A 23295-nucleotide genomic window follows, 5' to 3' on the forward strand; every position below is an offset into this window, starting at 1 on the left:
CTTTGATATAAGGCTATTAAAATACGTGTAAATACACGGTCTATGCCGCAGTATTTTTTAAAACTTTACTCAACTGAAAAAGAAATCGATTTTTTATCTACTCTTTAAATACTTATTTTCAAACATTTCATAGATGTATTTTTACTTAATGAAGCCTTGAATTTCTTTTTTACTTCGTAGGCTGCGATTTTTTATTTTGTTTGATAGTCGTTTGTACCAATTTACGCATATTTTTTTAAGTTTAAATTGTTTAGTTCTTGTTTTAGTTGTTAAAAAACCTTCTGGGAAAATTATAAGTTTTCGAGAATTTTCTTTTACAAAAAGTATGGAAAATCGAAGATCGGGGGTGGGGGTGAGGAGCTGCAGAGTGAGAGACAGGAAGTGGGGTAGAGTGTTGTGCATGAATAACCGTATATAATGATTTATATCATATATAATAACTTCACATTAAGAAAAAACCCATAAAAGCAACAGGCCCTTCCTATCAGTAGCACATTTACTAGGTCTATTTTGTCCAGTTAAAATGAATCATTGACAACATTGGACTCTTGATGATAAAAACAATGTTTTAAATAAATGCCCTACATATAAAAGTGAATCAATTCCCAATCTCCCATCTTTCTCTCTTTCGATCGCTTTTATCCTTTCTCTCAATCGGTCGAAGTCTCAAACAATGAAATTAAACCACTGACTGATAAAACATGCTTAAAATCTTGCAAATATGCGATGAAATTTAAAAAAAAAATAAATACCAGCCTGTTTGAAGATCGTATAATTCTTAGTAATGGCGATGATATTTTTTATAACTTATCTGAAAAATGACATGACAGTTTGTTAACATTGCATAGCCTTGAACAGCGACTGGTCCTTTCTGAATTCATATGCTAAGGGAGATAAGCAACGTAAGTCAAAGCTCATTTTCCCGACTGAATAAGTTTGATCAACTGTGTTGTCGTTATCTTGCATTAAAAAGCTAAATAACATTTTCAGTCTCATATTATTAGCTCAGATAAAGTAATTCCCGTATGTAACACAATATGATCAGGTATTTGTCTCCAATGACCTTTATTGACGAGAATTTATAACTCTAAAAACAATTCCTAAATCATCTGAATCAGTGTAATTTGTTGACAGGAAAAATGGTTTTAACTTTTTACACCACTGAATGAAATATATATCCTAGACACTTTTAGTTACAAATTTCACTATTTAAAACATTGAATGATTCAGTTGAGTTTAAAAATAACTGATTCAGTTGAAAAAGCATTTTTTTATTTTATGATTTATGAATGTAAAAATTATCAATTATGATAATTATAATATAGATTCACAAAAGTAAAACGGTATTATACAAGAATATGAATTCCACTTTAATCATTCTCAGTACTAAAGCCATACAACGCATATCAGAGTCGGTGTTTGTGGGACTGTGTCGTAAAGTGGGGACCTCACAAGTGGTGGCCATAAGGAGAGATGTGATGGACTTCAGGGATATGGTGAGAAATCAAGTGAAATCAAGTCATAAGTTCAGACTGATGGTGAGTGGAAGTCAAAGAGAAGGATTCAGACTGAAAGGGTCAGATATAGATTCTATGTTCTGGCCAAGCAATAACCGTGTGATCTGGGAATTATCTCAGTCTCAGTATTACAACACACACAGACAAGCACTGATCCTCTGTGACTGTTCTGATAGTCCACCAGGATTTACTTTGTTATATTTACTGTCACCAAAAACGAACAGATACATCTTTAGAGCATGTGTTAGAATGAATAACAGATATTATGTATCTAGTTCTAAACACAGACAGATCTTTTTATCTAATTCAACATTTAATTATAACCCTACTCCACATGGACCCTGTGCCAGTAGAACATTGGGAACACAAGAATCTGATCATGCCTACTGTCTTATCAGTGATATTTGGCCTCCCTCTGCCTCCCCATGGATAGACAGATGTCATTCATGGCCCCAGCCTCATGTTGTTGATGATAAAGTGAAAAATGGATGTCACTTTGTAGCAATTGGACATAAGCTAGGAAATCATGAAGATCATGAATGGAGAATTTCTTTCTCCCAAGCAGAACAAAAACTTGTGTTTGTAATGAATCACTGTCAATTCTTAACGTACGGCCTACTTAAATTGATCTTAACAGAAATAATTAACAATGGAGTAGGTGATGATGATAAATTAATGTGTTCCTATCACATGAAGACGGCAGTTTTCTGGGTGATTCAACAAAATACAGTACCTCACTGGTCTCCACAAAATCTATTGGAGGGTTTCTGGGTCTGTTTTAAACTCATTCTCAAATGGGTGTATGAGGGGGTCTGTCCTAACTTTTTCATTCCAGACAACAATATGTTTCTGAGTAAAATTCATGGTGTCAAACAAAATCAGTTATTTATAAGACTGTCCGAGTTGTATGAAAAAGGTTTAGCATTCCTGCTACATAGTCCCTCCATTAGATCTTGTATTATAGATGTCCTCTATAACCCCAGAAACTCCATCTGTACAGAAGATCATATTCTGATTTCTGAGGCTGAGTTTGATGGAAATCTATTTTGTGAAATACTACGTCATTACACAATACCAGTCCAAGTGGACATGCAAATCTGCATTAGATACCTACAAACAATAGAACAGATGATAAGTTTACCCCTCCTGACACAGTGTCAAGTTATTATGCTACAGAACATGACCGCTACGATCCTTCAGTACAATGCTTTTATATTTCACATAGAAACATACACACCTGACAAAAAACTGAGTTATAGAGCTGACAAAATGTCCTGTCACATGCTGAAATTAGCAGCCAGGTTTGGTTGTATTACAGACATGCTGTACATAGCCATGCATTATTATAAGACACTTAGATACATGGAAGCTTTATCTATTATAGACATGATCAAGGTCAAGTTAGCACAGCCATATGTGATGAATATGGGTAATAGAGATAAAGAGATGTATACTGAGGCTGTAGGGGGACAGTCCTGGTCTACAAGGATGAGACAGGCTGTAGCAGGGAATTTCATACTTTACAATAGAATCCATTACATCAGTGAACTGATACCAGAACAAAAGTCTGCTCTACAGAGACACTGGCCTTTTTTATTTGTACCACCCTTGGTACTGTTATACATGCTAGAGATTTTGTGTTACAGACATGTAGACACAATGCGAGCACAAACAGCTCGAGATGATCTACAGACCCTAGTTCACTATGATCAGGGACAGCTTATTTTTTCAGATCATAGAGACATATCGTGGCAGATTCTGGGGATCTGTCAACAGGTGACAGGGAACCCCCACGCTGCTCTATATTCATACCAACAATCTCTCAGACAAGAACCATTCCACAATATACAAACAGCTACAGAAATGAGAATACAGAGTTTGTCAATGGATTCTTTTAATTAATTAAATGTCAGATTACACTTTTAGGAGTTCACCTGAAAGATAATATCGTTTACATATCCTCTTCTGACTTCATATTTTCTTTTCTGTCTGTTTTATTATATGTATTACAAAGCAAATAACAAGTCTATAATAAAATGAAAGAGGCACCAATGTTTATCATAATTAAAGCCAAACCTGTATTTAGCAGCCACCTACGTGAGGCATTAAAAGTGACCTTTATAGAGAGGTGACCTTTGGTTAATCTTTGTAAAGGAATTTATTTATACAGATATGCCAGTTTATTTCTGTTTATATATAACGTATTTCACTAGAAATAAACAAGGAAGGTATTGGACATTGATGATCTCACTTTCAATTTTTTTTTTATTCCGCATGACTTTTGAGGATGCATTCAAACAAAATTCAATGAATCCAAGAAAATTATTAAAATATTTGTATATTGAATCTTACAAGCATTATCCTCCATCAAAGCAAAAAAAAATTCTTGTGTTAAGAATGAATATTTTATGCAATGAAGAAAATCCATCAAATATTATTTTATGAAAACTTGTTTTGTAAAATTAACTTCTGTACATAATTTTTTTAAATGCATGTAATGGATTTTTGTATAATAAACAGACAAGTAACTGTCAGATGTACTCAGTTGGTATTGGTGTTAAATAAAGACTGCACGGTATTTATCAATTTTGTTCACAATCCCGCACCACTTGACCAATTATTTACATTAGTAACAAATATTGGGAATCAGCTGACTCCATATCAGGTCACGTAATTATCTGTCGTCAATTCAGTGTATAAATAACGGACTAACATATCAGGAGCAAAACAAAGAATTACATATGTCAAAAAATCAGAGATGGGATCAGATGGGAGGCATTAAAAGTGACCTTTATAGAAAGGTGACCTTTGGCTCATCTTTGTAATGGAATTTATTTATACAGATATGCCAGTTTATTTCTGTTATATATAACGTATTTCAGTAGAAATATACAAGGAAGGTATTGGACATTGGTGATCTCACTTTCAATTTTTTTTTTTATTCCGCATGACTTTTGAGGATGCATTCAAACAAAATTCAATGAATCCAAGAAAATTATTAAAATATTTGTATATTGAATCTTACAAGCATTATCCTCCATCAAAGCAAAAAAAAATTCTTGTGTTAAGAATGAATATTTTATGCAATGAAGAAAATCCATCAAATATTATTTTATGAAAACTTGTTTTGTAAAATTAACTTCTGTACATATCTTTTTTAAATGCATGTAATGGATTTTTGTATAATAAACAGACAAGTAACTGTCAGATGTACTCAGTTGGTATTGGTGTTAAATAAAGACTGCACGGTATTTATCAATTTTGTTCACAATCCCGTACCACTTAACTAATTATTTAAATTAGAAACAAATACTGGGAATCAGCTGACTCCATATCAGGTCACGTAATTATCTGTCGTCAATACAGTGTATAAATAACGGACTTACATATCAGGAGCAAAACGAAGAATTACATCTTTTAAAACATCAGAGATGGGATCAGATGTCAAAAATCACTATGCTGTCTCTTTTAAATGAAAAACTTCTACCTTAAGCTTCATGCATTCGAGCAAACATTCATAGCTAAAAATTTCTTCTTCAGCAGCTGTTTGTTAAAATCCTAAATGTGACAATGAAACTTTATATGAAATTGTGACTGTGGCTTAAAAATTTCAAAATTGTAGACTTCTGATGCCCTATGTCCACTTTCTATTAATTGTACTATCACGTTTTTTGTGTCGTCTGACATTTCATTGCCATGGTTTCCCATTTTGTTAACAAGGAAGTAGAGTAAAAACAAAATCAAATTCACTCAGGAAAAATCCGGAAAATTTAATGTCAATAAGCGTAACTTCCCTTTGTTCATAAAAAATCGATGCGACATTGTTCATCTTCCTACCAATCCAACTTTGAAGTCTTGAAGCAGCTATGAAATTCACAATGTTTGTTTCCATTCATCCAATGATGCTGTATACCAAATTTGGTTGAAATTAGTTCAGTAGTCAGAAAAGAAGCTAAAAATGTTCAAAAGTTTAGGAACGATGTACAACAGACGACGACAGATGATAACAGATATCAATACGTCACTTGACTAAACTCAGGTCACTGGTGACCAAAAATTGTGCAATTTACTGTGCATAATTTCTTCCCCCTGTTTAGGAGAGTTTCAATTTCTAATTGTCGTAAATCATTTTGTTTTTACCCCTGTACTTCCAGACACATTTTTAAACTAATTTGTATATTTTATCCTCCTCTCAACCCTTCATAGTGGCCTCTACGGGCGATAAACTAGCTTGACTTGAATGCTCTAAGGGATTGCAGAAAATTCGAATTCAAACGAGTTAATCGCTTGTAGAGACGACTATAAAGGATTGGGAGGTGTATAAAACATACAGATTTATTTAAAATGTGTCTAGAATTATGGAGGGAAAGTAGAAGATTTACTAATGCTGGAGATTGCTGAAATTCTCCCGAACAGTGCACAAAAAATGGTTCGCCATAGTTTGCATTATGGGATCTGTGGCGTAATGGTCAAGGACAACTATAGAAAACTATAATGCTACAGTTCTGCAGCTAGTGATATAGATGTATGTCTAATTCTAGATTCATTTAATATTGTGAACTAAACCTTGGCTAAAATTACAATTTAATTGATATGTTAATTTACAGGGATGAAATCTTCATACTATATAGAAGACTAAAGCAAGTTAAATATTAAGGGTGAAATTTTAAGTACTTGGGAATCATAAAATTTAAGGAAGCCTTCTTTTCTTAGGGATTTAATTTCCAGGATTAATTCACTTGTATCTGCAAAAGGGCAAAAGGAAAGATAACTTTAAAAAGCCAAAGTCAGTTTATCAATTCAAAAACAGGAGGTACCTACAAATTCTACGGATATTGAGCGATCATTAAATCTAATCGTTCTAAAGTATATTGTACTACATAAACAACATAAACGTTACTGAGGACTTTCTCGTGATATATAAACAACATACCCTTAGCGTTACTGAGGACTTTCTCGCGTTTGTCGAGATGTGAGAAGTCTAGCCCTGTGACAGGAAGTGATAAGATGTTGTCCGTCTCGCCATCCTCTGAGTCCGTCTGCTGACGCTGAGTCTGACGGGATTTCCGCGAAGATCGCATTCGCAGGTCTTGTCTCTCCAAACCTTCCGAGATTTTTTGTTAAATTCCAGTAGATGATACTTTGATGTAAAACAATAAAAGATCACCCATTTCTGAACTTTTAGACATGACAGATATATTTTAAAATTTGCAAAGAAGTTATTGAGTATTTATTGAGTATTAGCAACACATGACCTGTCCTATAACAGGATCAGATATTTTGTTTTCTCCCAAACAATTACTGTTTTATCCTTTTATCACAGAGAGAGAGAGAATAGTTAAGAGAGGGATACCTTCAGTATAACTGTTTGTGTTCATCACTAAGTTTGTTATTGAGTTTATGAAGCCATACCTAAATACGGAAGGAAATATGACCAAGCTCTATTTAGTATCGATATTAACACGGAAAGTTTTGTTACAACAAAATACTTTGAATGATAAGATATATATCTTCTTGAAATACATTTTTTTCATGACACTCGTTTCTGACAAGGAAGACAATAATTTTATTACCTGATGGGAATTTCTCTACCAGGAAGCGTCTATAAATGTAGAATATTTATTGGTTTTTATGTTTTAGTCAAATTTCTTTTTAAATGTAATGATCGTCTTGTTTTCACGTGATTAGAAAGAGTAAGGTTACCAAAACTTAACACACTCTTAAAATTAAAACAACCAGGGGGCTATTTCGGGCAAGATTTTCAATGTTCGTACTTTTCTGTGTCGGGTGGGGGATAAAAACAATGTTTTATGAAATGTATAGGTGCAGAACCTCAGATGTGCTACTACTCCACACGCTCGCTGCACGAACGGTACACGAACGCCACGCGGTTTGCACGAAACGCTGCACGGTTTACAAGAAACGCTACACGGTTTGCCCGAAACGCTACACGGTTTACTCGAAACGCTTTGCACAAAAGGCTGCACGGTTTACACGAAACGCTACACGGTTTGCCCGATACGCTACACGGTTTACACGAAACGCTACACGGTTTGCCCGAAACCTTTGCAATAAACGCTGCACAGTTTACACGAAACGCTACACGGTTTGCCCCAAACGCTACACGGTTTACACGAAACGCTTTGCACGAAAGGCTGCACGGTTTACACGGAAGGCTTCACCAAACGCTTTGTACACGTTTCTCACACGCTTTGTACACGTTTCTCGCACGTTTTGGCCTCGGTTTGGATTTTTTACTCGGAATATCTTGGACATTAATACGCTTTCATCATTAATTACATGGAAACTTTCACAAAGCCACATTTAGCAGTTGTTTAGATTAAATATTAGTACATTAGTATCATATAAACCGATAGAAATATTTAATATTCTGAGAGTTGCAATGAATTAATAAATAATTGTCCTTTCGTATTTATTTATTTAAATGTTTAAAAAACAAAATACTGATGTCATGAATGACTGTTTGATAAAATACATTTTTTATATATTAGTCATTCATTACAATTTATTTCTTGCATTTAAATAATTTTACGAGTATATTTTGATACATTTAACAAAAATTCATTTTCTTACTGAGAAATTTGAACTTTTTGATTTCAAATAATATTGATAATTTTGTGTTTGATTTCCGTAGGCGGATTATTCTTCTTGAGTTTGATTTTATAATAAAATTTGCCTAAATACTCTATTAAGGATTATTGATATAATTGTTCAGAATTTTTTTTTTACCCTACGCAAGCATCATCTGTAGGTAGGAAACCAGTGGGGGGGGGGGGGGGGGGGGGGGGGGTAAATGTGATGTCTTAATTTATGTTCATTCTCTTTCTCTATTTACATGAAGCTTTTCAAATAACACCAGTATACCCATCATACTGTAAAATCCTTCATTTCAAAACCCGACTAGACGTATGTAAGTTTGTGTACATTAATTATATAGTCGCGGCATTTGACTATACATTGTACATACAATATAGATCCATCTTACACGGCATTTAAGTATATTCTGTACTAGAAAACAAAAATATTTTAGATTAAAAAGTACGTGATTTATAAAACAAATGAAATAAAATACAATTATTCAAGATATACTCCTAAACTTATTCATGAAAGGACTATCAAATCAGTTCTATTTATTTTACTGTTGACGGATAGAAAATCGGATTTACCAATAATAGATTTAATAAGTTTTGCCCATAAATTTTTATAGAACCATTTTATGTCAAAAAAATATAACCCAGTCGTAATTTTTGGGTGTTGCTAAAACACGGAACGGAAAACGGAACGGAAAGCGGAACGGAACGGAAAACGAAAAAAAAAATTGTCAAACAAATAACATAGATTCAATATAAATCAGTCAAAGAGCAATATTCATTTCTAATAAAAATTTATAGTAAACTAGTATATATTCAAGAGTTATACACACTCTCCGTGGAAAAAATGCTACTGAAAGAAATACACCCCCCCACACACACACACGAAATAGGATTTTCGTGTTTGGGCAAAAGACATATCCCCCCTTTTTTTGCTTTTCAAATTTGTTGTATGTTGAAATTTTTTTTTCTTACCCCCACCCCCTCTTTCAATGTCAATGTCTGAAAAGACAAAAACATCTAGTTATGCTTTTTATTCGCGAGAACTTTATTTTCGCGTTACCGTAATTACGCGAGACGGTATGCTCGCAAAAATTTCATTCTTGCGTATTTTAGAATTCTTTAAAATTATATAGAGAAAAGACCACAAATCGTGAAAATTTTGTCTCGCTTATAAAGAGTCAATGACTACCTCGCGAAAATAAGGTGTCGCAAAAATTAAGTCATCTCCAGGATTCAGATTATGCATGCAGTGTTGAATTCGCGAGTCATGAAAGGGGGTGGCAGTTATTAATTATTTATTAAACCTTATGTACATTTTGGACACAAAAACGGGGGGAGGACCTATTACAACTTCTCAGATCTTTCCGATGAGCGGTAAAACACACTCATTTTTTACGAGGTCATTCATATACGCACCCCCCCCCCTCCCCCAACATGCACACATATGTGCTGCAAACAAACAAAATTTAACTTTAATGAATGCAAAAATTCTGCAATCTGCATTATATCTACCACAACTCTGTCTATACAGAAAAGGACTCTATTTTAAATAAAATTTTAACAACCAGTGTGTATCAGAGATGTTTATTCGAGCTTACCCTAGACGTAATCTTAATATTAAAAAAAAAACTTTTTTCTTCTCTTTCCATGGTTCATTTAGATATCAAATATTTGCCCCCCCCCCCCCCCCCCCCCCCAGTCATAACGGAAATGTTCGTTCAAGTTCACATTTTCACACTTTTTGTGAATATAATAAATGTTGTATGTTAGTGTAAAAAAAAATTAGTACTGAAAAATGTTGGGAGTTGGAACTTATCCCCCTCCCGAATCAGACAATTGTTTTTATTTTGTGTTTTATCTCCCTTCCCGAATCAAACAATTGTCTTCTTTTTGTGTTTTTTTTTTTCCTTGTCAAGACTTTTTCCAGTTCGTTTAACCCCCACCTTTTTCAATTTCGATTATATGTAACTGTCATTGCACAAAATATTCATTCCTTACACAAGAAAAAATAGTTACTTTGATGGGGGATAATGCATTAACATTGTAAGATTCAATATATAAATATTTTATTAATTTTCTGGGATTCATTGAATTTTGTTTGAATTCATACCTTCTTCCATACAAGTGGGTTTGAAAAAAAAATACGTTTTTGAATATTTTATTTAAAATGTTTGAAACTCTACGTTTCCATTGTTTATACAATTCATTTTCTTCGCCTGTCTTTTTTACATATATGGAGTCGAAACGTAGTAAATAGGCAAATAAAGGACAAATGAATCATTTATATTTATACCGTACCTTAAATTTAAACTTTCATTGAATTAAGGCGTCAATTTGAAAGCGTCTTTTAACTTCTAAGTTTTTTAAAAAAGCAAATCACAATTAAAATTGGTTACAAATATTTGTACACATTACATGTACCCCCCCCCTTTTCTTTTTTAAAAATTGTTGCAACTGTACCGTGTTTCACACTTACACAACATTTGTATATTTCTTACAAGGACCGCTACTAATATTTCAAAAAAAATATTTATGTACAATATTATATAATTTAATCAATAGATGGTAATTGTGCTGTTCTTTTCTCTTTTTATTATATGTACACTAAAAGGTGCTTGAATTTTCTTTCCGAAATCACAGATCCATAAAAATTTTGGCGAATTTTTTTTGAAACTGAAACTGAATGATTACTAATACATTTTTAGGCAGGAACGTCAGGTCCCTAGGAAGCCATTTCAGTTGGGGATGGAGTGGTCGGGGTGTAGCTATTTAATTAGTTTTGGGCACTTTTAAGCACCAAATTTTCCTTGACAAGCAAAACAATTTTTTTTTACGGCCACGAACAGTCATCTTTTCATTTTCCTCCGTGACAATGGATATTTTTTTTCACATTTTGATGCGATTGTCTCACCTAATAATGAAATATAACGTCCAAAATTCGTTCAGAACATACCAAACATATAAAAACAACAACATTTGGCTCGTACCTACGCCTGTCGCCACACAACTCGTTTGAAAAAGAGAGGGAAGGGTTCAGTCAGGGAAAAAATAACTTAAAAAACCCTCACGCCCCCCAAAAAGGGGTGGGTGGTGGGTGTTTAAACTCGAATCCAATTTCGCCATTGGGAAGGGGGGGGGGAGTGGTAGATTTAGTTTTTTTTCTTGATCAAAATTTCCTAATCAAATTAAAGATAATACAATTCCTTTTTTGTCCTATTGTGCACGAATTTGACTATGCTGCAACAAAAAAGAAGTGTGTGGAGGTTGGGGGTGGCTGACTTTCAATGTACATCCCCTCAATCCCCTTTGCTACTTGCGTGTGACTGTAATGGCCAATATTTAATTCAAAAGAAGAAAAAATGTGTTTGTTTATTAATTACCTTCCGTAGAGTCATGTTAGGATTATGATACAGAGTCTTATCTCGGAACTAAAAGAAATTAATGTCGAGATATGCGGGTTATGTTGATACATGTATCAGATTTAAAGATTTCAACTCAAAATATGACTTATGTATTTCATATCATGAATTATATATTCAGTGATATATATGTCACGCTCATTAAAGTTTTTCAAAATATTTTTAAACATTTTCAAAACTTTTGGAATTTACACCTATAACACATACTTTTTGCTCTTTCATTGATGTATTCTCAAGAGATGTAGCCATATATCTGATGTTATCCAAAACTCTATAGTTTTTTCTCTCGGTCTAATTATAAATATCCTCATTCATAATATCACTGTCGATGTAATATTTTTAATTTCTTCAACATTGGGTCTAATGCTTTTGGGAAAAGTCTACAGTACCTGTATTTAATTTCTTATAACATATAACATATTGCAAATTAGGTTCCAGTTGGATTTCATTCATTCATATCATCGGAACAATTTCAGAAATTTGAAGCAATAGTCGTTTCTACCATACAATTCATTTGAATGTATTTGTTTGTTAATTTTGAACTAGTTTTTGAAAATAATTCATTTTAGCAAAATTTTCGTGGCATCACCATCATCCCTATTTTTTACCCTTAGCAAATTCTATTACTGTTAATTTATTAAAAAGATATTTATTGTTGATGTAGAAAGATTGGATCTCCCATGTTACTGGAATCTTTATTCAATGAAAGAGGGATTATGTTTCTTAGCTCTAATTTTTACCGGTCTTTTTATTCGAAGATTTTTTTCGCTTGTCTTCTTACCCCCTTTTTTTTTTACCCAAACATTTTAATATCGACAGTTCACCGAGGGCTGGTTATCGGGGTAAATCAGTTTGATTAACTATGGATTAAAATTAAAATGGATAAATACGTTTTAAATTATGGTATATATTTTTCAGGGAAAAAGGAACGTTTATAAGAACGGTAATTACTATATGTTCATAGATCTCTCTCTCTCTTTCTCTAAAAAAATGTACATGTATATTGAATATACCTTTTAATATTAGGACTTCTTCACATGAATTCAAATTTAAGCATGTACTTTGCTCAGAAAACAAATATACAGCATCTTTCATTAAGTCATTCATATACATCTTTTTAATCGCTGTCCCATCTGAGCTAGTGTAGCAACGTGCATGCCCAATGTCCCGCATATCAACGTCAAGTAAAATACTTAAACAAAATTATGAAAAAAATCTTACGTACTAAATAGTAATAATATCATTTACCTATTGAAAAATGTCTGCAACAAAATTCAAATTTTTGTCACTCTTTGCAATTCAATTTTATTTTATTTATTTTTTTTTTTTTACAAAATGCAGTCAACAGAAATTACTTCCGTACTTACAATCCCACGACTTTGACGTCGTTTTCTGAGCATTGTGATGTCAAAAGATAAGGACCCTTTTCTCTTGACCGTATTCATATAGTTTTGAAAAAAATGTACATTCCTCTTATCAGTGTGAATTTACATCGCATAAGAAAGGATATCCAGTGTACCATGCCTCCCAGTTTTTCTCGACTCTCACTAAATGATATTTATTTCACAAAATTATAAATTCATGTTTCTCCGTTATATAAACTTAAAAATTATAGTGAATTATATGTTTTTATTCGTATATGTGCTCTTTTTGTTGATGTTGGTGTTGTTATATATCCTGTGTGAATTGTTTATTTCTTCGTTGCTTACTTTAAATTAATTGCATATTACTGAATACAAAATAGTCGAAGCGATTGATTAAAAAAAATAACTGATACAAATATTTTTACAAAACATTGACCTCTAGAAATATCAGATGTGGGATAAGACATTAGGTACCAAGAAGTATTAAGAATCCCCATAGATCAGCCTCACCCAACATGCAAGCTTCTTTTCTTCAGGCAAATGGAAAAACCCAGGTTCAGACTATCTATATCATTAATGATCCCCTTGCTGTGTCTTTCAATTTAACATTTAGATATATCTCATATATCTGATAGAGATGCCCAACAGCCTAATATATCTGTTTCATACATGGAAATCTTAATCAGAAAAAAAAATAATGAAAACAATGTCCCCTAAAAATAATGATAAACGTGATGATTTTGACTTTTCCATCGTCAACTTCCTTTGTTTATGTAGCAATATAAAATCAGATTTTGTTTATATCTCCAAGATGATTAAATAGAAAAGAACTTGCTTCACTTACGAAAAAAAAAACAAATCTGTAAGGAAAATTTTATTCATTATGGCACCAGATTGTGCCTGATTTGAATTTCAGTAGTTTTCTGATGTTGCTTTCTGAAGTTTGTTTTCTGCATACTTTGTGTAAAAACATGAACTTATTATATTTCTTGGAACTTAGAAATAAAATTAGTTTGTTAAAATATACTTATTTTTTTTGGATGGTAAGGGTTTATCACACAGAATTTAGAACAGGATTAAATTGATACGATTATTTTGTACGCATTTCGTTAAACGGAAAAATTTCTTTCGTCAGCATAGCTCCCTTTTTAAAACTTAATTTGTAGTTTATACGATATTGACTTCTGTTTTAAACACTTTCAAATACGTAAACTAAACAATGTATCAAAAACATTCAGGATGTCCCAAAACATATGTTACAATGTAAATCACGAATACACACAAAGATATTTTGTCAACTTCTAATGAATTAGCATAAATTTTATCTGACAAACTTTCGAGAACTTTCTTTTCAAGAGTCAGGTAATAATAATGTCCTAATGACGTCATCAAATTTTGATATGGAACCATCAGACGAAGAGCTGGTAGAAATTGTAAAACTTTACTATCGGTCTAAAATTGCTACTTAAGTCAATAGTACCATGAAAAAACAACATCCTGTTATGAAAGTTCTCAACAGAAAACAAAGCTTGGTAAGTAAAAACAATTTTAATTCAAGGGACGTCATTTGGAACATGTTATAAAATGACATATGTTATTCTAAAGAAAAAAATATTGATGATTAATAAAGAAACTGTGAAAACTGTATGCTTCGCAAAAAAATTATAACAATTTTAAATTTCATCATTGTAGCTTGAGGCATGAAAGATTTATAGCGGTTTAAAAGTGTAACATATGTTTTGGGACACCCTGTATATCGCTGATTTACAAGTAACCCTTCAATTATTTACAACTTGTAAAAATGGAACTTCTAATCAAGAAATTTAGAGGGTATTTTAGCCTAATTTTAATACATAACCATACATTTTAAAAAAGTGAATCAAGAATTATCATATATATGTATATAAGGATAATACAGTTCCCCACCATTGTTGTTATTTGTCTTACGATTGTTTGAAGTTTGTCACTTGAAGGAGGTGGATAACTTTTACCCAGTCAGTTGCAAATCAATACCCAGTCGATGTATTACGTAATTAACTAAACATGACGTCATAATAGGCACAGTATAAGCTTGATGAAGCATGTAGCAGAGAAATCATTTATAAACAACAGATTTTATGTAAACCTTTCACCGATGGTGGTACATGTTATTTCATTTCATATTTTTTTATTGACAGGGAGGTAGGGACTGATAGCTGGTTAGTAAATTTCAGACCTGAATCGGCACCGCCTCGCCAGGTTTGAAATTTACTAAACAGATATCATCCCGTACCCTGTCACTAAAATATGTAACAATTAAAACCTGCAATCCAATCGGTATTTACAAAATCGTTAAAACAAGTGACAACACCCGATTTTTCATCCAATCAGAATTTGCTGTTGTATAAAGGGTTATTTTCGCCTTGTTTTATTTTCACCCTTTTGTACTTGTGAATAATTTTGCGCCGTTTTAAATTCGCCAAGTCATACTTTTGTTTAAGAAATTGTGAGGTGTTATTTGAATTCGCCTCTTTTTTAATTCGCCCAATCAAGGAGAGGGCGAAAGGGGGGAAATAAAATGGAGGTGAAATTTTCCTGTATACAGGACATATAATGGACACTGAAAATACCCGCTTTTTTATTAAGCAGCATTTGCTATATAATGGAGCAAGTGAAATAATCTACTTTTTGTCCCCCGCGTGAAAAGTGGGGGATATTAATTTGGGTTTGTCCGTCCGTCCGTCTGTAGCTTTCCGTCCGTCCGTCCGTCTTTCTGTCTGTCTGTAACGCTTTCGTTTCCACACGATATCTCAAGAACCCTTTGAGCTTTTGCAATGAAATTTAGCATAGCAACTCCCTATGGACTAAAGAAGACCCCTATTGATTTTGAGGTCAAAAGGTCAAAGGTCAAGGTCATAAGTAAGCAAGTTCTGTCTGTTAAAACACTGTCGTTTCCACACGATATCTCTAGAACCATTTGAGCTATTGCAATGAAATTTTATATAACAACTCCCTGTGGCCCAACGAAGACCCCTATTGATTTTGAGGTCAAAAGGTCAAAGTTCAAGGTCGTAAATTTATACATTCTGACTGTGTGTAATACTATCATTTCCTGGTGATATTTCAAGAAGATTTTGAGTTTATGCAATGTAATTTTATACCAAAACTCCCTAGGACGTCTCTCGCCCCTCTCAAAGTGCCCCGCCCCGTTTGTTTTATTAGTATTCATAGTATCACACGTCGCTATTTTTAGCGTAGGGGCATGAGGAGAGTTATTGCGTATAAAACAGGTTCTCGGCGGACTTTATGTTCTTATTACATCTATTAGAACTGTTTAATAAAGGCTAAATAAATCAAACACCATGGATTGTGTAAAACTTTGAGAAAACCGAACACGAAAACATGAATATATACATGTATGTGACTTCAGTTCTGCATATATTTCACATCGGGTAAAGCGTTTCCGTGGTCTAGTGGTCATGTCTCTCGCTTCAAAGGTGAGAGGTCCCGGGATCGAAACTCGGTCGATCCTTTCTTTTTTTTTTTAATACTTTTTTTTTTAATAAATGATAGTATTCAGCATGTGAAATGGAAAATTTATGAGGTTATAAAATCATTATTACAGTGTGATAAATATTCCATATAAAAAGAATCTTCTATACACATAATAAAGAATAGGCGATCAATCTTTATATGCATATTGACATACATGTATTTTATTTGCTTCAGTATACATGTATACATTTAATAATTCTACAAATTTAATTATTTACAACTTAAGTAAGGGGGATCCGACCCCCTCCCCCCCTCCACGAACTGCGAATGGTTTACTTTTTCCCTAAGCGGGGGACACAAATTCTCTGAATTAGCTTGTTTTCATCACAATCAACAATTGCTATAGAATGCAATTTAATGAATCGCTGTGAATTGTTTACATTTTATCGATATGCATGTGACTGGTTCGGTTTACTCCCTACGCCTCTTTTCGGCGCTTTGATTGATTGATTGATTGCATATTGTTTAATGTCCCTCTCGAGAATTTTTCACTCATATGGAGACGTCACCGTATGCCGGTGAAGGGCTTCAAATTTTTACCTATACTCGGCACTCAGGGCCATTGAGCAGTGAGGGATCTTTATCGTGCCAACGCCTGCCGCTGACACGGGGCCTCGGTTTTTAAGGTCTCATCCGAAGGACCCGCAACTTTCACTTCAAAGTGCCAAGCGCATGGCGAAGGAACAGTTGCTACCTATTTTAACGACTAGGTCAGTCGCGGCCGAGATACAAACTCACGACCTCCCGATCACGGAGCGAGCGCTCTACCGACTGAGCTACCGTGAACGGTTTCGGCGCTTTGAAAGTATACTCAGTATGATTAAATGGACAGTTTTTTTATTGATTAATAGTATAATGTTTTATGTCCAATTCCAAATTTTCAAAATATATACGTGACGTCACCGTAAACCGTTGAATGGAGTCACGATTTTTCCTTTACTCGGCAATCTGGTCCATTGAGCAGTGGGTGATTTTTATCGTACTAACCCAGCTGTGATACATGGCCTCCTTTTTTAAGGTCTTAATCGAAAGACGCGCACCTTTCATTTCAAAGTGCAGCACATACGGCAGAAAAACATTTGTTACCCATTCGATCCACGGACTAAGCTACCACGAACGATACTTAGAGTGAGAAAAAAGAAATTACAGGTGGAAATGGAAATCTCTCTGGCGGTGTGAATTGAAGGGTTCAATTAAAAAGACATTTACACAAATTTAAGTTTGATATAAAAACTTTAATAGCAATAAAAAAAAAGAACTTTCGCAACTCTCCACCGAATGGACCCCTCACTGGACTGTTTTTTGAAAAAATAAGAAACAAATTAATTAACATTTTATATATCTTTTTTTGAGAGTTCTTCATAATTTTTGTATTAGGGGACAGATAGAGAGTAAGAAAGAGAGATAGAGAGAGGGGGTGATGTAAAAGAAAAATGAACACAACGCACTGTAAAAGATAAATAAAAATACATGAACAGAACAAGTATGTGAGGAAAATATAAAACAGAGACTTCTGGAAGCTAGTATCATGTGCTTTGGATGAGTTAAAATCGCCTGTTGACTTAGTCAATACTCAAGAGCTTACCAGTTTTGTAAATTGAGGCATGCTACTGACTGACAAAGTGATAAGAAGGATTTCAAGAATTTCTTAGAGCCCTATGAATTGGTAAAGTATAAACTGCACACTGTCAGTTAGATGAGTATAATCAAAGATCTATATTTTTTATATGAAACATCTGAGACAAATTAGGACTCAATGACAGGCTGTACTTGTTAACAAAGTTATTATATAGAATTCACGACATGCTGACATTTAACGAGGATCTTGTAATCTTTATAATCGCTTTGTCAGTCAGTAGCATGCTCCACTTTAAAAAATTGGATAATTCTTTAGTAGCTAATAAGTTAGCTAAAACAACACAATAATCACTTGGTGATGGAATTTCTTTTATCAAAATGGAGAGTACTCAATTGAAATCCAAAGTGGCCTCGATTGATTGTCATATAATCTAATCATAATTAAGCCCTATCCTTTGTTAACAATATGAATGAAAACAACAAAATGATAAATTAAACAGTTCACCTTTAACCATTATTTCTTTCTCCTTTGTGTCGTTCTTCAATAATGTTATGACAGATATCAGGTGTAATGGATTTTATTCAAAGTAGAATGTAATATGAGATCAACATTACGGAAGAAGCAACTGTCAACCCCCATCAAGTGACAGCATATATTCATACACGGCATAAAACACAGCTTACAAAAGTTAATTTAATGTCCTCAACAATTTAAATTGAATGAATAAAAGTAAATAGCATGTTTACACCATACAAAAAAAATTGATGACACACAAACGTTAGTTTCGAATTCAGGTCTTAAAGTATGTAATAAAATTGATTCAATTTTGTTTAGTTGTGTGTGTATGCATGCATGTTTAGTTTCAGTTTATTCTTTTATTTTGTTGACTATGTTTTAACGGTAGTGGGTTACCATAGACGGCTGAATTGTGTGAGTTATTTTTAGGGTGAGTATAAAAGTGACCGGTTAGGTCAGAGTGGTCAGATTAGGGAACGGTAGCAACACCAGCTGCATGCCACGTTTCTACTTGTCCTATACGTTCTCAGGGTGTGGCAAATTCTACAATTAATAGGGACTGTTTTACTGGTACCCATTAAAATAAGAAATGCTTGTCTGGACTGGTATATCTTTCTATTTTCCCTATCTCACTAGCAGTGCATAGTATGATGTGAGGATTGTTTGGAGTAATTCCTTGACAGAGACCAGTGAAAGCCGTATATACGTGTGCTACAGTATGGATGGTCGTTCAGGTGCTGAGGACAAGCGTTTTTTTTAAGAACCTAATACGTTCGATCCAAGCTGGAAGGTGAGACAAGCGAGTCCGGGCCTCCAACTACGTTTATAATTTCCCTGTAGTCGTTTGCTGCATTTGTGGTTATCGGGGCGAATCATCACGTGGTGGCGAGAGTCATTCAGTGTGACTAGTGTAGTGATTAGTTAATATAGTGAATAAATTGTGTTTGTAAAATAAAATTTGAAAGGGAAATTTCAAAACTATTTATACAGATTATGTATATAAGGTGACCTTTTTCTAATTTCTAATAAATTAAAACTATTTGTTGATATTTACATTCGCTGTGTTTTTCTACTAAGCCAACTGTGAAATTGATTTGAAAACCATTTTCATGTATACTCAAGCGTAGAAGTATACACGGAAAAACGTGTGTAAACATGACGTTACAATGAAGCTGCAGCGACGTTAGTAAAAGTGCAACGATATAGGGCAGCGAGAAATTCAAATATTGAATATATATAAGATTCTTCCAAACATGTAAAATGTAAATATTAGGAATGTTTTTCAGTTTAGTGTGAATTATTGGTGTGTGAATCATACAGACTTGCACGTAGGCATATTTTTCATGAAGCGCTAGCGCGCTTCATAAAATATGCCTACGTAACAAGTCTGTGTGATTCACACACCAAAAACTCACACAAAACATTCCTTAAATATCTATATTTGATATGCGATTTGAACAAAAAGACTGTTGAATTAAAGTAATTTTACATTGTATCAGATACTTGTATAAATTATTTCCGTTTCATATTATTTCAATTTTGAGTCTGGTGTAAAAGGAGGGAGAGATAATTTATCATTTTTTTTTTATTTTCTTAAATATTTTTTTTTGTTAAGTTAACATTTTTTTTTTATCTCAGCCATACAAAATTCCAAAGAACTCATTACAAAGTACAAACCAAAAAAATAAATCTAAACAAACATACAAGACACACAGTTATTTCTATCCAAACAATTGTGAAGAAACGTGCGGAATAAATAGCACAGACAAGAGAATATTAAAGTCATATACGCTATATGAACGCCAAATTTTGTATGAAACAAAATGATTTATGATTTAAAACACATGTAGTGTGATGAAAAATAAAACCTTCCACAAAAGTGTGCTTAACATTTCGTTGTAATTACAAAACAAATAAACAATATCTAGGAATTAAGAATTCAGTCTTTTCATGAATATTGAGAAAGGAAGTGCGTAAACAGTAGGTCTATATATAGAAACACGGGAAATCACAGACAACGAGATATGTTGCATTTTGACAACAATTTTTAATATAAGGTTAATATGCGTCACAACAGAGAAGATGGTTAATACTGAATACATTAAAAGATAAGTACCATTAAGTAAGACGCTTGCCATCCACGTCAAAAGTGAGTAGATCTCAAACGGCCTACCTTGTTTTCTTTACACCACGTGTGTTTATCAATCTAAAAGTAGCGACGGCGTCACGTGATGGATAAATTTAAAAAATAGCTATTTTTCTTTCCTTGCAGGATAATAAAAAATTATAATTTTATAACTTTGTAACGCGTTTAATTTTAATGGTGTAATTTACAGTATTTTCCTAACTTTTATTGATAAACAAATAATATCAATTTCCAATTGTATTTTAACTGGCGCAAGTTATAGCGTGTATACTTTTAAGTAATTTCCTCACATCAGTAAAACAATATATGAACTCCACTCAATCGTAAGTATCGAATGAACTTCCCACTAAAGAAATATAGAATGGACTCCTCGCAGTTTTTATAATAAGTGGACTCCACTCAAATGTAATTATTATATCTCAAATGAATAATTACAAGTTAAAAGAATCTGATTGGCGGAGGCAGTAACGTGACCGTCGTGTTCGCCCTGCATCGTCTTTTACGATTGTGACTTCACAATGCAACGACTGATACACAGGTAAAATTGCAGCGTATGTTCAATTTTTGTTGAACACACGTTTAACATATGTTCGCCATAAAAAACGAGCCACATATGATTAACATATTATGTTTTTAAACATATGTTGATTATACTTTAAGCATATGTTATTCATATTTTTGCATGATCTTATGATCAACATACGTTGATGTTCATATGTTTTGTAAAATTATATTACCATACCTTATTCGTAAGCTTTATTCCCATATGAATCACACATGATATTCATTTTAAAAAAAATGCGTTTAAACTCCGATTTCTTGTATTTCTTTACATGAATTCTCGTAACGTTTCACTTTCAATATGCTACTACACTTTTGACGTCACAGGTTTGGTATTTAACCCCTGTGATAACTTCAAGGACCCCAAAAAGTCAAAAATCCGTTTTTATAATGTCTTTGCAAATTTTGATTCATTTTTACAACCTCAATCTTAGATATCGATATCAAGATTGAATTCTTTTACATAATTTAAATCAGACTTCTAAGTTGCGCGCCACATATTACTCTTCGCGGATCTTAAAAGTCTGATTTTAATTAAAATTGATTTTTATGCTGTCTCTGCTTATAACGGTTGTGCAATTAGTCACTTGAATGAAACATGTGGGGATAACAAACAATATTCGAGCTTAAAAGTCCATTAAAAGTCACAAAATAGTATCAGAGCAAACACTGACCTCCAAAACATCAGGATTGGGATCAGGTGACATTGAATAATAAGCTTTCCTTGCCAACCTGTCACACCCAGCCTGTGCTTATTGTAATGCTCAGAAAAAAGGGAGAATCGGTCGACAATGCATTTTATAAATGATGGTCTAGCAATCAGTACAAAAAAAATGTGAGTCATTTCATTTAATTATAGATAATATTTTCTGACACATGAACACATAATTTAAAACTGCATAAAATACGACCTTGAAAATATATTTACATGTACTACATACATTATCAAACAAAAACAGAATTTGCATGTTTCAAAATAACTTATGCCACATTTATTGCATGAATTTAAAATGTTTAACTCAATTGTAAATCGTGCTGTGGTTGTCGATATTAACTTAGAGAAACAATTTTGCACAACAGATATATTTTCAACATTCCTTCATTCTTCCTTTTTGAACAAAAGGGAATGCATTATCCCGAATAACAAATAGTAAGCAATGCATTATATAAAACAAAGCATTATAAAAGAAATCAAGCAAACAAAATGAATACAAAATAAATACATGTACACACATTTTCAATTTCAAAAAAGAAAAGAGAAAAGAAATCAATGATATATCGACAAATGTAAAACATGTGTCTAAAGAAAGAAATGTTTCTGTGACGTGATTTTTTATTTCGTAGAATCAATGAATTGATAGACAGGGGCTTAAAAGACACATGCCGTCAAGATCTGTACATATTAAGGAATATTTGATATATACCCCCCCCCCCCCCCGAACATAAAATCTTTATACAATTAAAAGAATTGGTCCAAACGAATTTCGATTAATGGATAGAATATAACTGTATGTTGTAAACATAACAGTTCTAACTCATGTTTCGCCTGTATAGAGTTAAGATTTATTTAAATAAAGTCCTTAATTACACCCGAATAAATAATCATTATCCGTCTATCAGAATAAATTTAAATATTACAGAAATACAGTGCAATGTTTTAGCTTTATATCAAATAACAGACTGCTCCCTTGATGCTTACAAGAACAAAAAGATTTATGTAGCAGCAAGCCTTTGCTCTCTTGAAACAGGACGTTTCATTAGACTGATTTTTTTAAAGCTTACACCTTTAAATAGTCGTAGTTCAATAAAATAAAGAAATCCATATGACATGAAAAAGTAAGTTAACTTAATAAATTAATGTAAATACGTATACTTTTCATTCAAAAGAACATTTTTTGTGTTTTCTTACAAAAAAGAATTATTCTTCCGTATAAAAATATTATTAAATATGAACAATAACACAAACTTTCTTTTAAGTACAATAGCTCCATCTCGCTTTTACATACGAAGTTTCCATCTAAAAAAAATCAGTTGTCACAGAAAAT

The 23295-nt window shown here is 33.0% G+C and overlaps 1 protein-coding gene across 1 annotated transcript; it reads left to right on the forward strand.

Moving 5' to 3' along the window:
- The first annotated feature begins 1358 nt into the window (after nt 1-1358).
- Nucleotides 1359-3560, forward strand: LOC134253977 (uncharacterized). The gene is made up of 2 exons (XM_062736552.1): nt 1359-2965; nt 3164-3560. The coding sequence occupies exons 1-2, from the start codon at nt 1359-1361 to the stop codon at nt 3417-3419; spliced, it is 1863 nt and encodes a 620-aa protein (XP_062592536.1). The 3' UTR covers nt 3420-3560.
- Nucleotides 3561-23295: the final 19735 nt, after the last annotated feature.

This window comes from Saccostrea cucullata, unplaced genomic scaffold, assembly GCF_032062105.1.
Source record: "Saccostrea cucullata isolate Sc308-1 unplaced genomic scaffold, CSIRO_AGI_Scuc_v1 ctg6360, whole genome shotgun sequence".
NCBI classification, from domain to species: Eukaryota; Metazoa; Mollusca; class Bivalvia; order Ostreida; family Ostreidae; genus Saccostrea; species Saccostrea cuccullata.

Coding starts and splice junctions, on each gene's coding strand:
- LOC134253977 (XM_062736552.1), top strand. CDS start 1,359: ATGAATTCCACTTTAATCATTCTCAGTACTAAAGCCATACAACGCATA. Junction 2,966..3,163: donor GGTAATAGAGATAAAGAGAT/GTATACTGAGGC, acceptor TTTGTGTTACAG/ACATGTAGACACAATGCGAG.